Source organism: Neovison vison, chromosome 1 (genome assembly GCF_020171115.1).
Source record: "Neovison vison isolate M4711 chromosome 1, ASM_NN_V1, whole genome shotgun sequence".
Classification (NCBI taxonomy): Eukaryota; Metazoa; Chordata; class Mammalia; order Carnivora; family Mustelidae; genus Neogale; species Neogale vison.
In genome coordinates, this window is record NC_058091.1 from 275,116,398 (window position 1) to 275,130,177 (window position 13,780).

The 13,780-nt window shown below is 55.8% G+C and overlaps 1 protein-coding gene across 2 annotated transcripts in view; it reads left to right on the forward strand.

Moving 5' to 3' along the window:
• The first annotated feature begins 426 nt into the window (after positions 1-426).
• CAMK2A (calcium/calmodulin dependent protein kinase II alpha) overlaps positions 427-13,780 on the forward strand; it is a 60,633-nt gene continuing 47,279 nt past the window's right edge. Inside the window, exon 1 of one of the 2 annotated variants that reach the window (XM_044231492.1) lies at positions 427-670. In XM_044231492.1, the coding sequence (XP_044087427.1) occupies positions 609-670 (62 nt within the window). In that variant the 5' untranslated portion in view covers positions 427-608. The remainder of the gene's footprint in view (positions 671-13,780) is intronic. The other variant, XM_044231481.1, reaches the window with a different exon arrangement.

Consider the following 13,780-nt stretch of genomic DNA (forward strand, 5'->3'; position numbering starts at 1 on the left):
TCCAGAGGAGATGAAGTTGCCAGGGTAACTGCATCCTGTCTTTCCTGGGGACCATCCCAGAATGTGGCACCCACTGGACGTTACCATAGCAACTGCCTTTTTGCCCCACTTAATCCCATCCTGTCTGCTACAAGGGACCCACAGTTGGAGGTGGGGGAGGTGGGGAGAGAGACGATCACTTGTGGATTAAGTTTGTTCTTCTCTCCCTCCCCAGACTCCTTGGTCAGTCCACCACCGTGGGGGTGCCGGGTCCACCCGCCCCTGGGCCCACACAGGCCTGCAACATTGTGTGCGTTTAGGGCCAGGGCGTCCGGGAGCAGGTTTTGCAGTGGAAGGCAGGCAGGTGTTGGGGAGGCAGTTACCCGGGCAACGGGAACAGGGCGTTTCGGAGGTGGTTGCCATGGGGACCTGGATGCTGACGAAGGCTCGCGAGGCTGTGAGCAGCCACAGTGCCCTGCTCAGAAGCCCGGGGCTCGTCAGTCAAGCTGGTTCTCGGCTCTCACTCGGCAGCACAGGCAGGCGAGTGGCCCTTAGTTCCAGGAGCAGAGCAGCAGAGCCCCAGTCCTGGTCCTCCAGCCCCAAGCCTCGCCTGCCCGCCCAGCGCCAGGATGGCCACCATCACCTGCACCCGCTTCACGGAAGAGTACCAGCTCTTCGAGGAACTGGGAAAGTGAGTTGCACCTCAGAGAGTTCTGGAGGGTGCAGGGGGTCAGCGTCACGGGCCGGGAGTGTGCACCTGCATGCTTCCTGTGCACGCACAGGGAGGAAGTCTGCATGTTTGAGGGGACACTTGCCCAGAGCTGGGTGTAGGCATGTTCACGGGTGCAAAGAGGTGCCAAGGCCAACCAGCTGAGTGTGTGTGTAGGGGTGAAGGGCTAGTGGTGCACGCCAGTATGCACGCACACACACACACACACACACAGACACACGCACCCGAGTGCACACTACTGGGCACACACAGGTTTCTAGACATTCAGGGTTAAAAAAGGATCTTCCCAGGCAGCTAAATCCGGGGCCAGAACCCCCTGCTGACTTTCTCTGGAGGTGTTCATCTGGCCTCAACTTGGACACCTCTGACGGGAGAGAGTTCGCCATCTCCCAGGTAGACCCTCCTGACTTTAGGCACCACCAGCAACTGTGCAGAGTGGCCAACTTCTCTATGAAAACACCTCTCCTCCCTCCCTCCTTCCCTCCCTCCTCCCAGCTCCTCTTAGAGGGAGGGCATCAGTACAGCAGGGGTGAATAACTAAGGGCCTGTGAGGCTCCCGGGGTGTGGAGAGGCAGGGAGGGGCACTCGGGCAAGTTGGGGGGAGCACTACCATTTCACGGGCTAGTGATATACCAGCTCTGGTTCCTTGGCAGTGTTGTCCGGCCCCAGAGCTCATTTTATGCCCCCCGATGACCGGTGTGGAGAGAAGGGTGTGAGGATGGGGTAGAGGAGAGCCTCTTGGGGTCATGGAGTGTCAGGAAAGCATCCTGGACTCTCCCAGATTGGTCCAGGGAGGCCCCAGGGATAGCTCAGGGGAGGGGTACAGCTCGGAGGCAGACTTCGCCCCTTGGGCAAAGCAGCTCCCCTGCCCGGGGTGGTCTTGGCCAGGGCAGCAGGAGCGCCGGGGAAAGGGGCACCGGGAGCAAATCTGTGCCAGTGTGCAGTCCAGAAGGGCACATACCAGTGTGCCTTTTGATGTGTGCTGTGTAAGGACTGACTCTGGGGTACACTTATGTGCTCCAAGAGAGTATGCAAATGTTCACACGGGTGCACCGGCAGGAGGTGCTGGCATGAACCACATGTGGAGGGCCTGCAACCGTGACGGCGTGCAAGGGGCCCATGGGGTACAGTGGGCTGGTTCGCACGGGAGTGCGGGCATGAACGTGCGTCACTGTGTGTGCACACGTGTGGCAGGTCAGAGCAGTGTGCACGTCAGCCAGAGACGTGTTTGAGGTCTGGGTCTGTGCAAATATGTGTCTGTGTAAGGATGTGTGTATGGGACTTGGGCAGAGTGGTATCCCTTTGAGGTCCGGACATGCACATTTGTGTGGGGATGGGGGGGCATACGCATGGGAAGGTTTATATGCGTGCGTGTGAAGCCTGGGCCGAAGGCTCGGGTGGGAGTGTGGGTGTGAAGGCATGTGTGAGCTCATGCTGGTGTCTGCATATGTGTGGGAGGTGGGCCTGTGGCTGTGTACAAGTAGGCTGCCTGCACACACACACAACACACACACACACTCACACTCACACTCACACTCACATACCAGGCTATCCTGGCACTCCCAGGTACATACCAGGTCCCTTGCACAGGTATACACCCACGTGCAGGCGTGTAGTCACTCTTGCCTGCAGACTCACTGTGCTTCTGAGTGTGTTTCTGTGCTGGGGGCAGGGGCGGGCTGTAGGCACGAGATTCTCTGGAGAACTGATATTGTTTGCTGTAGGGCGCAGAGCCCCTGCCTGGCGGGGTTCCCGCGGCCCCCCTCTCCCGGAACGCCAGGGTTCCCCCATTAGCTGGGAGCTGCCTTTCAGGGGATGACCAAGGCTCGGTGCTGGGAGGGCTGCGTCACAGAGTGCAGGGAAATGGAGTTGAGATGTGACTCAGGCCCTTCAAGTGAAAATAAAAGTGATGTTTTGCCCCAAGAGGAGATGGATATCATGAAGACCGGATGCTTGGTGGAGGGGAGAGGGGGCGACTTGGTGCAGAGAGCCTTCGCGAGTCTTCTCGACCCCACTGCCTGCTGGACCGGGGCAGGGGCAGAATTCCAGAGGAAGGGGAGTCCTGGTGTAGCCATGGCAGGCAAAGCGAGGGTGGCAGGTACGGCTAGTCCGTGATGGATCGATTTCAGACCTCTTCCTTTCGGAACCATAAGGGCTCCTAACCTTTTTTAGGTCATGTATTCCTCCAGGAATCTGATGAAAGCCCAAGTCTACATTCTCGGAGAAACGCACAGATCTACAAAATGTTGCGGACAGTGTCAGGAGCTTGCAGGACCTTAGGAAGGCTGAGGATGGGCCTGGGCTAAAGGATGCTTGTACCGGGAAGGAGTGAGGCTCCCCGCCTCTGATGCAGGGGTTAAAAAAGCCAGGGTACCTCAGGGAGCAGCTGGGACTCGTGCTCTGCACGCCAGGCACCCAGTGGGTCGGGTGGGGCAGTGCCCGGCAAACTGTGGCCCAGGCCCTGGAGCTCATCACCCATAGCTCTGTGACACTGGCCACATGACGCACTCCTCTCCCCCTGTAGTCTGGAGATAAAAGCAGTTGCTGTGAGGATGCAGTAAGACGGCACGCATGAAGACCTAGTGACAAGCCTGGCACACAGTGGGCCTTCAGCAGGGACCACTGTCGGGCTCACTGTTGTCCAAGGCGAGGCAGGCTGAAGCCCAAGGCTGGGGCCTGCCACAAGTTTACCTTTTGTCTGGAGTTGGCCCAGCTTGGGGGAAGGGCCTGACCCAGCTCCCCTTCTGCGGGGAGAAGCCAGGAAGATGTCTGCAGGGCCCAGCCTTCCACTGTGGAACCACAGTCCCCGCCGGCTGGGACTCTGTTGTCAGCCCCCAGAAGCTGAGTCCCCATTCCAGAAGCCCACTCCAGATCACTGGCAGGGTGACTTGCCAAGGCAGCTGGCACAGTCCTGCAAGGGAGCAGGGGAGGCACTGGATGTCCTTCTGTAGGGCCCTGGGCTGCCCGGCTGGAAAGGAGGGCACGTGTCTCGAGGGCTTCCTGACATCCCACTCAGTGAGCCCTGGCTTGTGACTGCAGGCCTTCTAGGAGCCCAAGGTAGGGCTGGCTACGGATGTAAGAACAGCTGCTGCTCTCCCACCTGGTGGGCAGCCAGCTGGGTGGGGAGTGATTCTGAGTCCCGAGGGCCCTCAGCAGTGGCTTCTGAGGCCCCTCGGTACTCCTGGACAAAGGTCCCACTCTGCATAGGGTGCACATAAGTAGGATCTTGATTCCAGGTCCCCTAGAAGGTTAAGGTGGAATCCAGAGACTGGTTCATTCACTCCTCCCTGACCCCCACCCTTCTTCCTCCCAGAAGATACAAGAAACAAAAGCCCATAGGAGCACGGGAGCTTGTTGGGAAGCCAGCTGTGGTAATGGCAGCTTCGTAGTCAGAGTGGGTCTGGGCAGCCGAGCCAGAGCTCCGGGCAGAACCCAGGATGTGGGAGGAAGGGGTCTGGTTCTAGGAGGCAGAGAAGGAGGATGCCTCCTCCAGCCTTTGACATTCTCTGGGCTTTGGATCCCACTTCCAGGAGAGGTGAGGGAGGCAGAGAATTGCTCTGCAGCCTGTGTAATCACTGAGTGGTCCAGAAGGAGGTTTTACTTGAGAGAAGGAGAGCAAGGGAGGGAGACCAGATAGAGGGCAGCCCGCTCTTCCTCTGGAAACTGGGATATGAAATCGACTGGAGGGCAGCGTTGTGCTGGGGGAGGGGCAAGCCAGAGGGCAGAGGAACGGGCGAGAGCTGGTTCTGGAGCTTTCTGCCCCTTTTACCCACATGGTGTGTGTCAGGAACTGGGCCTGGGCGGGGGGACCTGGGGCTCAGAGGCTGCTTCCCACACTGAGGTACCAGGAACCCGGATGCTGTGGTTGCCTCACAGGAGACAAGCTCTAACATCCACCAAGCAATCTCTCCTTCCCTGGCTGAACTGTCAGGAGGCTCTGTAGAGTAATGCTGGGGAGAGAGAACCCCCAAAGATGGGGGTGTGCTTTCATTTTGCTTCTAATAGCCTCTCACATTCACAGAGCTCTGGGGCCAGTGAGGCAGCTCTCCATCCATTAGCTCTGAGGGAAGCAGAGGGCTTCTGCACCGTCAGACAGAGGAACAGACTGAGGCATGAGGAGGAGGAGGCCCAGTGTGCGAGCGTCCAGCATTTGGGGGGGGCAGTTCATGAGAGGGACCCCCTCTTGCTGTTGTGTCCAAGGAACACTGTTAGGGCAGAGGGGCCGGCGCTTCTGGGCAAGAGAATTCTGAGCTGAGCCTTATTTTCCAGTTAAGACTCTGCCTCAGAGTTACTAGACCACCCCGGGTGGATCCCCTGTCCTTTGTGAACCCCAGCTTTACCATCTGTGAAATGGGGATCAGGATAACTCTGCAGATGCTGAGATGCCCCAGTAGAGGTGCTACCCTCTTTAGCTTCCCTCTGTGGAAGGCACACTTGGGAAATTTCCGACTCCCAGAACATCAAACTGGGAGGACCCATACGCTGTCTATTTATAGCCTAGATGGTGGAACCAACACCCAGAGAGAAATAGCCCCAGGCCATAGGAAGAGGCTATGCTAAAGTCAAAGTAGGGGACCAGATCCTGTGCAGGGACCGAAGACCAAGGATGGGATGCTGGGTTAGGGGTGAGGGGCAGGGAGGTCCTCAAGGTGGAGGGTGCAGGAACAGGGAAGGGGACAGACTTTCCTTCCTCCCCCTCCAAGCCACCCGAGAGGCAGGCACGCACGCACATGTTCTGGTGCGTGCCGCAGCCCTCCGCCCCCACACAGCCGCCCCCACACAGCCCGAGACACACTGACACTCCACCGAGCCTCCCTCCTGCCCGCCCGCCTCCCCACACAAGCACACAGTGACATCGCTGCCAGCACCCCTGCAGTCTGGGACCCCGGCCTTCCCTGTGTGGGGAGGGCGAGCCTTGGAGCCCAAAGCCTGCCTCCCTGTTGCGCATGCGCGGGTTCCGACAGAGTCCAGCACGAGTGTCCCTCCCAGTGCAGGGAGAGCAAGACGATGCTGACTGGGCTTCTGAGTGTCCCTCAGGGTGGGACCAGCACAGGACCTGCTCCCCGACCTTGCCCTCCCCCATTTGTACACCTCTCCCCGTGCCAGAGTCCACCTTCTTCTGCATGCAGGCTACCCATATTGCTTTCTCTTTGGAGCTTCTCTGGGGCACAGTAGGAAGCCTGCCCCTTCCCTGCCCCAGGCCAGGCCAGCGCAGACCCCAGGGTAGGTCCCTACCAGCTGAGGCCTAGCCCAGGCCTTCCAGGGTATTACTGCCCCCAAGATATCTGTGCTGGAGAAAGTAGAGGGCCTTGGGGATCACATAAAAGGAGGAACATGTCTGTGCCTCTTGGATCCACGCAACAAGTGTTTCCTGAGCACAGCCCTGAGCAGAGCCCAGGACGTCCCATAGGCAAGGCTTATGTGGTCCCTGCCCCTTGGGGCTCACAGCCTAGTGGAAAGTGGGCATGAGCTGAGAGGAAGGGTCGGAAGCTTAACCGACTAGGTCACCCAGGCGCCCCCAGAAGTTATTACTTAAATGCAACTAGGTAAGGACTACCAGCACAAACACGGAGCTATGAGATGCACAGACCACAACTAGTTGGGATGAGGAAGGTATCAGGGAAAGCTCCCCCGAGAAGGTGACATTGGGGAGCTGGAAGTTGAATCAGAGTTAGTCAGAAGGAAGAAGATGGAAGAGTGTGCTTCAGAGTGGGAACAGCACAGGCAAAGGCTCTGAGGTGTGTTACTTAGCCCCAAGGAGGCTAAGGTTGGGGATCCTACTCTTCTTAGGCCTGCTCAGTCTGCCCCCGACTTTTGGGTACTTAGGGCCCAGAGCGAATTGTAAAAGCCTTTCCTAGATGATCTTGAAGAGGGAGCCTGGCAGGGTGGGGCAGTTCTGGAAGCCAAGCCAAGCGAGGGAAAGCCGAGGAGCCGGAGGACTTGAGCAGGAAGAAAGGAGCCCTCGGAGAGGGCTTGAGGGGGCATGTCCTCTCCTCTCCTCTCCTTCGCCCTCTCCCCTCAGCTGGTGTCCTCTCCTGTGCAGAGCCAAAGTGGAGAGGAACACAGAGGTGGAGCTCAGCTCAGCATAGGCAGGACTTCTGAATTATGAGAATTGCTCGTCTCCCACCGCCACTCCCCAGCTCCAGGGCCCCAGATGGGCACGGCCTCAGGAGGTAGGGAACACTGTGGCCCCAGACAGGCACACACTCACAGCCCTCCCCACCCCTTGCCTCCATCTTCCTCCTGCCCTCGCTGGTGAGACGGCACAAGCATGAAGTGGGAGATGGTGTAAGGGCCAGAATATCCTCAGGCTCACTCGGAATGGGGAGTGCTCCTTTGTCTTTCGGATCGAGAACTCAGGCCCAGAGAGGGCCAGGGTCCTGCACAAAGTCACACAAGCCAAAGACACACAAAAGTAGGGCACTCCGACCTCTTTCCAGTCTGGCGCTTGGCCCCCTTAGCTCTTGGAGCCTCTCTCTCTGAACCTCTGGAAGCCTTCAGGGTGTGCAGGTGGATGTAGCCTGGGGAGAAAGCAGACCTTCCGCATCGTCCCCTGCTCTGTCTGCTCTGGTCCTATCTCCAAGGTCTGAGAATATTTTTCAAGTTCCCTTTTTGTAACCCATTCAAGAAAACCCATGCACAGCCAAAACAAGAAATATGTTGGGACTTCTGTTGGTTCAATGTTCCCCTCAGCAAACAGAATCTTCCGGTTCCCAGGCCTTCTGTGTCCCCCACGAGACTTCTGCTGGGTTGGCATGGGGTAGGTCTGTGGGGTAGGGGACAGCTCAAAGACACCAAGTCCCTGCCGCATCTTCTGGAGCCTGGCCGTGGGTGGCTGCAGCCTGGGATGGGAGGAGGGAGATGTGTGGCTTCAGTAATAAGGTCCTAGAATTTTCTGGCTGTAAAATGCTGTCTTTTGTGGAGTTCTGGGCAGAGCTGCTATGGTGAACTGGGGAGGAGAGAGAGAAAAACCAAACAAATGGGGTCTCCAGCCCCCACAGGCCCTTTCTCCTCTGATCTATTTGCCATTTGGGGACCTGAATAGCTGTGTTTTGTTTGTTTTTTAAAAGGGCATCACCGCTTGAAAAGAAATAACTAAGGGAGAGTGGGTTTAAAATCGACCCACAGCTGATTTCACAAATGGGCAAACTGAGGCCCAGAAGGGATTTGCTTAAAGCTCTCAAAGGTAGGTGTTTTGGAAACAGAGTATCTCTTCTGTTTCTCAGCAAACCTGACACCAGCTTTTTAACTTTTCGGGAAATCTAGGACTCCTCACAGAATCTCATCTGACCCACAGGCACTTTTCCTAGAAAAATGCACACTCATGACAACCTACAGAATGTGTGTATTATTTCCTGCAGATCCCTCTGCCCTAAAGCCCACAGACCCCAGGTGAGGGCCCCCTCTGATCTGAGAGGATAGGGTATTGGAGAGAGCAATGGACGATGAGTTGGGAGTCCTGGGTTCAAGGTCTTGGCCTCAGCTTTCTCATCTGTGAAATGGGGAAAGGGTGGACCTCAATGGGAAGATATCACTGGGCACGGCAGCTCCTCCTGCAGCCACATGTGGCCCACATCCTGGCCCCTCGGTAGAACTGCTCTGGTGGCCGGCCCCAGCTCTGTCCCTTCCCCCAACATTTTGCCTCCATCTGCTCTGGCTTCCACACCCCTAGGCCTTGCTCTCTGCTGAGTGATCAGATCAGCTAACCTGGGCTGTGAGCTACTGACCACCAAGGGATTCAGGATACTAATCCTCTCATAGATAAGAGGTCTGCCTGCATTAACTGGGAACTTTCTGGAATCACCCCAGCTCATCTCAGAGAGGTAGAAGGCTTAGGTGTCTTAACTGAGAGTGGGGAGACTTTCCTCGGGAGACCAGATTTTGGTTATGAGCTGCCTGTCACATAGCATCCAGACAAGATGATGGGTGGCTAGAAACTCTGGACTGGAATTCTGGAAAGAGGAGGGGTTGTAGAGACGCAGGTTTCAATTTTGTATGGCAGTCAGTGGCTTTTGCCATTTGCAGGGGTGGTGGGATCGCAGAAAGCTTTGTGAAGCTGATGAACAGAATAATGCACAGACACAGAACCATTTTATTGACAATTTAAGTGTGTTCATGACCACCCAGGGCCTCCCCAGGGATTCCCAACTAAAGCCCAGGTGGAGGAGATGGAGGAAAGTGATAAGAGGGCAGAGGAGAGAGAACAGAGGGTAGTGACCTTGGGGGAGAAGAGGCGGGGTGCCAGAGAGAGTGCAGCCACCTAGAAATGAAAGGGAAGCTGGGCCTCCAAGCCCGAGGTCAGTGAGGCCAGATGCACCTGGTGTGGGGCAGGCAAAGTGGATCAGGTCCACTGGGGCTGCAGGGGCTTGGGGGGGGCATTGGGTGGGCGGGCCTGGCACAGCTTCCTTCCAGGGAGCCCGGGGGTGGGCACCAGATTGTGGTGGGTTCATGAAGTGTGGGAGGTGGAAAGAGGAGGCAGCGGATGTCGGACACTTGTTCTGGAAGTTTGGCAGCAAAGAGGGAGGAAGGAAGTGGCCCAAGCTGTTGGGTCGAGAGAAAGGTTTGTGGTTTTTAATTTAAAAGCTTTGGGGGAGCAGGATGATGATTTTTCCAGAATAAGGGAGACATGTGTGTGTTTGAGGACGCAACCAGTGAAGAGAAGACCCAATAATTATCAGGACCCCTGACAATTCAAGGGTCCAGTGTGGAGGGGAGTTATCTCCAAAAGGCCCCCGTAAACAGTCTTCTGCCTGCTGAGACCCAGGGGCCTGCACTGGGCTCTGGGCAGCTCAGAGTAAAGGTGTGGACATTTACTTTAGAGGAAATTGGCAGGAAGCAGTCTTGAGTAGTAGGAGCCTCTTCCCATCCCTGTGTAGGAGATACTTCTTACAAATGGCCCAGGAAGAAGTGTGGCTGAGGGTCCTCATCCCTATCTTGCAAATGGGGAAACTGAGGCCCAGAGGGTAAAACAAGCTGGTAGCCATGCTGGGTGAGGACCCAGCTTTTTCAACTCCCCGTCGATTGCTCCCAGGCTCACCTGGCTTCCACGTCAGCATTTTGGCTGTTTTAGGCCAGCAAGAGTGGTGAGCCCCCTGTGGGCTGACAGCCAGCAACTCCCAGGACACTGAGCCTGCCAGGCAGCCAGAAAGCAATTTCCCAGTGTGAATCTTGCTTTTCACGGCCCATTAGCACATTCCCTATGTTCTTAGCCTTGCTGGACCCACTCTCAGAGTGCCCTCTCCATCTGTCTGTTGGAGAGCAGGGCGGGGCCTCCCTGCCTGCTTGTGTCCACACGCATGGGGCAGGGTGCTCTACCCTGGGTTGCAGCGCCTTCCCCTCCTCACCGTGGCCTCCGCTACCTCCTCTCCTGGATTTCCTCTTCCCCGAGCTTGGCAAACAAGGTCCATTTTGTTTCTGATGATGCCAGCTGTTCTCATCACTTCGTAGATAATGATGCCTATAAAAGGCGTTTCTTGGGCATTTACTAGACTCCAGGGGCTGTGCTAAACCCATTGCATACCTTATTGTATCTCATTGAATCCTTGGAACAACTGCACAGGACCAGAACTGTTCTCATGTACATTTTGCAGGGGAGGAAACAGACTTACGGAGGTTAAGTAGCTTACAGGTAAGTGGCTACCCCGTGATTTGAACTCTGGTTGGCCCGGCTCAGGAATCCCTGTTCTTATCCCCATAGAACTTCCCTCTCCAATATGGTAGTCACTAGCCACATACATCTGCTCAAATGAAATAAAATTAACAATTCAGTTCTTCATTCCTACTAGCCAGCTTTCAAGTTCTCTATAACCATATGAAGCTAGCGGCTGTCACATTGGACAACACGGAATATTTTCACCGTCACAGGATATTCTGGTAGCGAATATTACAGATGGAAAGGGCTCTGTACTATTTAGCCTCATTCCCACCCAAACCCCCATGTGGCAGATGAAAGAAAGTGAGGCCTGTGTTGGGGCAGGCCCCTGCCCAGGACCTCCCAGCGGGGCTGAGAGCTGAGATTCTGTCCCTGCTGTGTCTGTCTGTCTCACACACACATGCCTCCCGGCCCACGTTCTGTGCTTGCTGATGTGGATGTATATTTCATACCCAGGGTGAGACACGTTGCGCCTTGTCACACCCAGAGCCCCGTGGAATCTCACACACAGGGCATTGCCCAGGCTGGCCGCCCACAGCTGTGGGCAGACAGGCCCCCTGGACCCCTTGTCACCCAGGAACACCTTCACAGACCCTCCCGGGACCATCCGTGGATGCTCAAACTGGGTTCTCACACGCAGGCCTCATCCCTTCCTCTCAGGACCCCCGGTCTCAGCCTTCCACCCTGAGCTCCCCACCTTGGCCTCCTCCCCTCCCTGCCCTGCGCCGTTTCTGAGTTCCTGCCCCACCCCCTGCTGCCCACCTGCTCCGCTCAGGGCCTCAGGGCCGTGGGAGGACTGGGCTGGCTTTTTTGTTGTTTGCTAAGGCTGCTGGGCTGTGGCCATTTGCTCATGCAGGACGGGAATGCAGAAATAGGCCTTTTTAAAGCAAAAGATACCAGAGAGGAGGTTAGTCTCATTTTTGCTGCAGATTCTCCTCTGTCCCTTGTCTCCCGGAACCCCAGCACCGTGGTGAGCAGGGTGGATGGAGACCCGAGGCTGCATAGGTCGGGGTGAAGTGCCTAGATCAATATCCTGTTGAGGATAAGTGTGGGCTCACAGCTTTGTGAGCCCAGAGCCCCTGCTCTAGAGGATCACAATTTCCTGCCTTTGGTGGAGTCAGAAGAGTAAGTGCAGGTGACCTGGATCCTCTTCACAGATGCACTAGGAATATGCCTGTTCACTCGAGGCCTCAGTTTCCCCATCTGTTAAATAGGGATCCTAATGTCAACTCCACAGTTCTGCTATGGTCTAGAAGGAGCTTAGTGGTGCATGTGCATTTAAAAGGAAGGTACCGTCTGGGTGTGTGAGAGGCTGGTACCCTCTGCATCAGTAGCTCTGAACTGGTTTTGATAAGCTCCTCCCTCTGAACAGCTGCTAAAAGCTACGCATCCTTGCCCCAGAAAAAAATGCACATACCTATTCTCAGAGGCACGGGATGTCCTTCTGTGGGTACACGGGCCCTGTGGCTGCCCTCCCCTAGTCAGTTCCCCTAACTAGAACCTAGTTAGGACCTCCAGTTAGGGGCGCCTGGGTGGCTCCATTGGTTAAGCAGCTGCCTTCAGCTCAGGTCATGATCTTGGGGTCCTGGGATCAAATCCCACGCCAGGCTCCCTACTTAGCAGAGAGTCTGCTTCTCCCTCTTCCTCTGTGCTCTCTCTCAAGAAAATAAATAAAATCTTAAAAAAAAAAAAAAAAAGGACCCCTAGTTAGAAGCTGGGATTTACACAAAAGCTTGGCACTGTGTTCTGAGAAGGAAGTTTAGCAAATGTACCTTCTCTTGTCTTACAGATGCAGCTCTTAGGTCCTCAGCTCCTAGGGCAGAGCTTAGGTTCATGGGGCTGCCAAGCTCCCCTGCAGAGAGTTGTATGTGATAGTCCCCATCAGTGCTGGCGTCAGAGCCTCTAGCAGGACACCCCCAGAGGGCAAGCAGGAGACAGTCCCCTGGACCGCATGTTAAATGAAAATACAGATCCCTTGTGCCCCCACCTAGAAGGTCTGGTTTGGTTAAGTCTGGATAGGGCCTTGGTATATGTGTTTTTAAAATATCCCCAGGGGATTCCAAAGCAGCCAGTTTGATAAGCATGGGTCTAAGGTCTTTGCTTGGAACAGAATTTTTCATTTCGTTTTTTACTTTTCACTTAGAATTTGTTTCTTTAGTGGAGAAATTATATCCATCCCGCCTTCCTTGCCTTCCTCCCCCTACTCCTCCCCTCCATCCCTCCAGCCTACGTTATTTGAAAGCTCTGGACCAAACACCAGCTAGATGCTGGTGAGTGAGGCAGGACCCAGCCCCTGCACTCAGGAGCTTATAGCCGCTCTCCGCCTGTGCCCTGCTCTCCCTGGAGCTCTCCAACCTTTCCCGGATGAGGCCACTTTAAACACTCTCACCTGGGGCCTTTGGGGATTGTGATCTCCAGCTGGGCAGGGACCTGAAGGTCTTTGGGTCCATCCCCCCTGTCTGGGTAGGGTGGGCACCTTTGAGAGACCAGTCGTGCCCTACCTTCTTCCGATGCCCGTTCCTGTTCCTAACACCCTGACATAATGTCCATTCCCCTGCCTCGGTCAGTCTCTCTCACTGTGAATTCAACCCACTTCTTGTTTCTGCAAAGTAACATTTATGGAGGCCCCGTGTGTAGAAGACACTGGATACTAGGGCAAGGGGATGTGGGAAAGAAAGTTACAGTCCTGTCTCTCAGGAATTTACCATCAGGTGGGAGGGAAAAAAAGGACAAACAACAGAGCAACTGTGAACTTGGGCTAGATGGGGAGGGGCCGAGTGCTCTGGGAACACAGATGAGGGCGTCCTTAACAGGGAGGCTTCCCTGAGAAGGAAACTTGGGTCTTGCTGCTGTCCTGGGGTGGGAGGAGCAGGGGATTGGGGGGAAGGACAGCAAGGGTGCACCCCCCCCTCCCAGGGAGGGTCCACTGTTACATGAGACAAACCACCTGCCGAGGAATTCTAGTGTAAGTGCATAGTCTGGTGCTTTCCAGTGCTTTCTTACAAGGTCACATTTCCTGGTCTCATGCTCATCTCCTGGCTCTTTCTTCCTCATCCCTCTCCAGTTTTCCATTCACTCCATTCATGAGGCTCAGACATGAAACCAGAGACACTATGCCCAGGGTGTGTGCCCAGACGGCAGGCTTCCTGGGCTTGGACACGCCCTTGTGCGGAGGATAGGGCATCAAAGTCTGGAGGATGTGACGAAGGGTGGCCAGATCAGGAAGCTGGGAGTGGCAGGCTCCTTGGGCGGAGGGGGGCGGGGGAGGTGGGGGGAGGAGGTGGGGTGGGGGTGGGGGGCAGTGTGTATGCAAATACCCGAGTTCTAGACCTGGCCCTACAGCTAGTTACATGAGCCATCTACACCAAGCTACCTGGGGCTCAGAGTCTTCAGCTCCACTGCTGACGTCAGGAATCAGA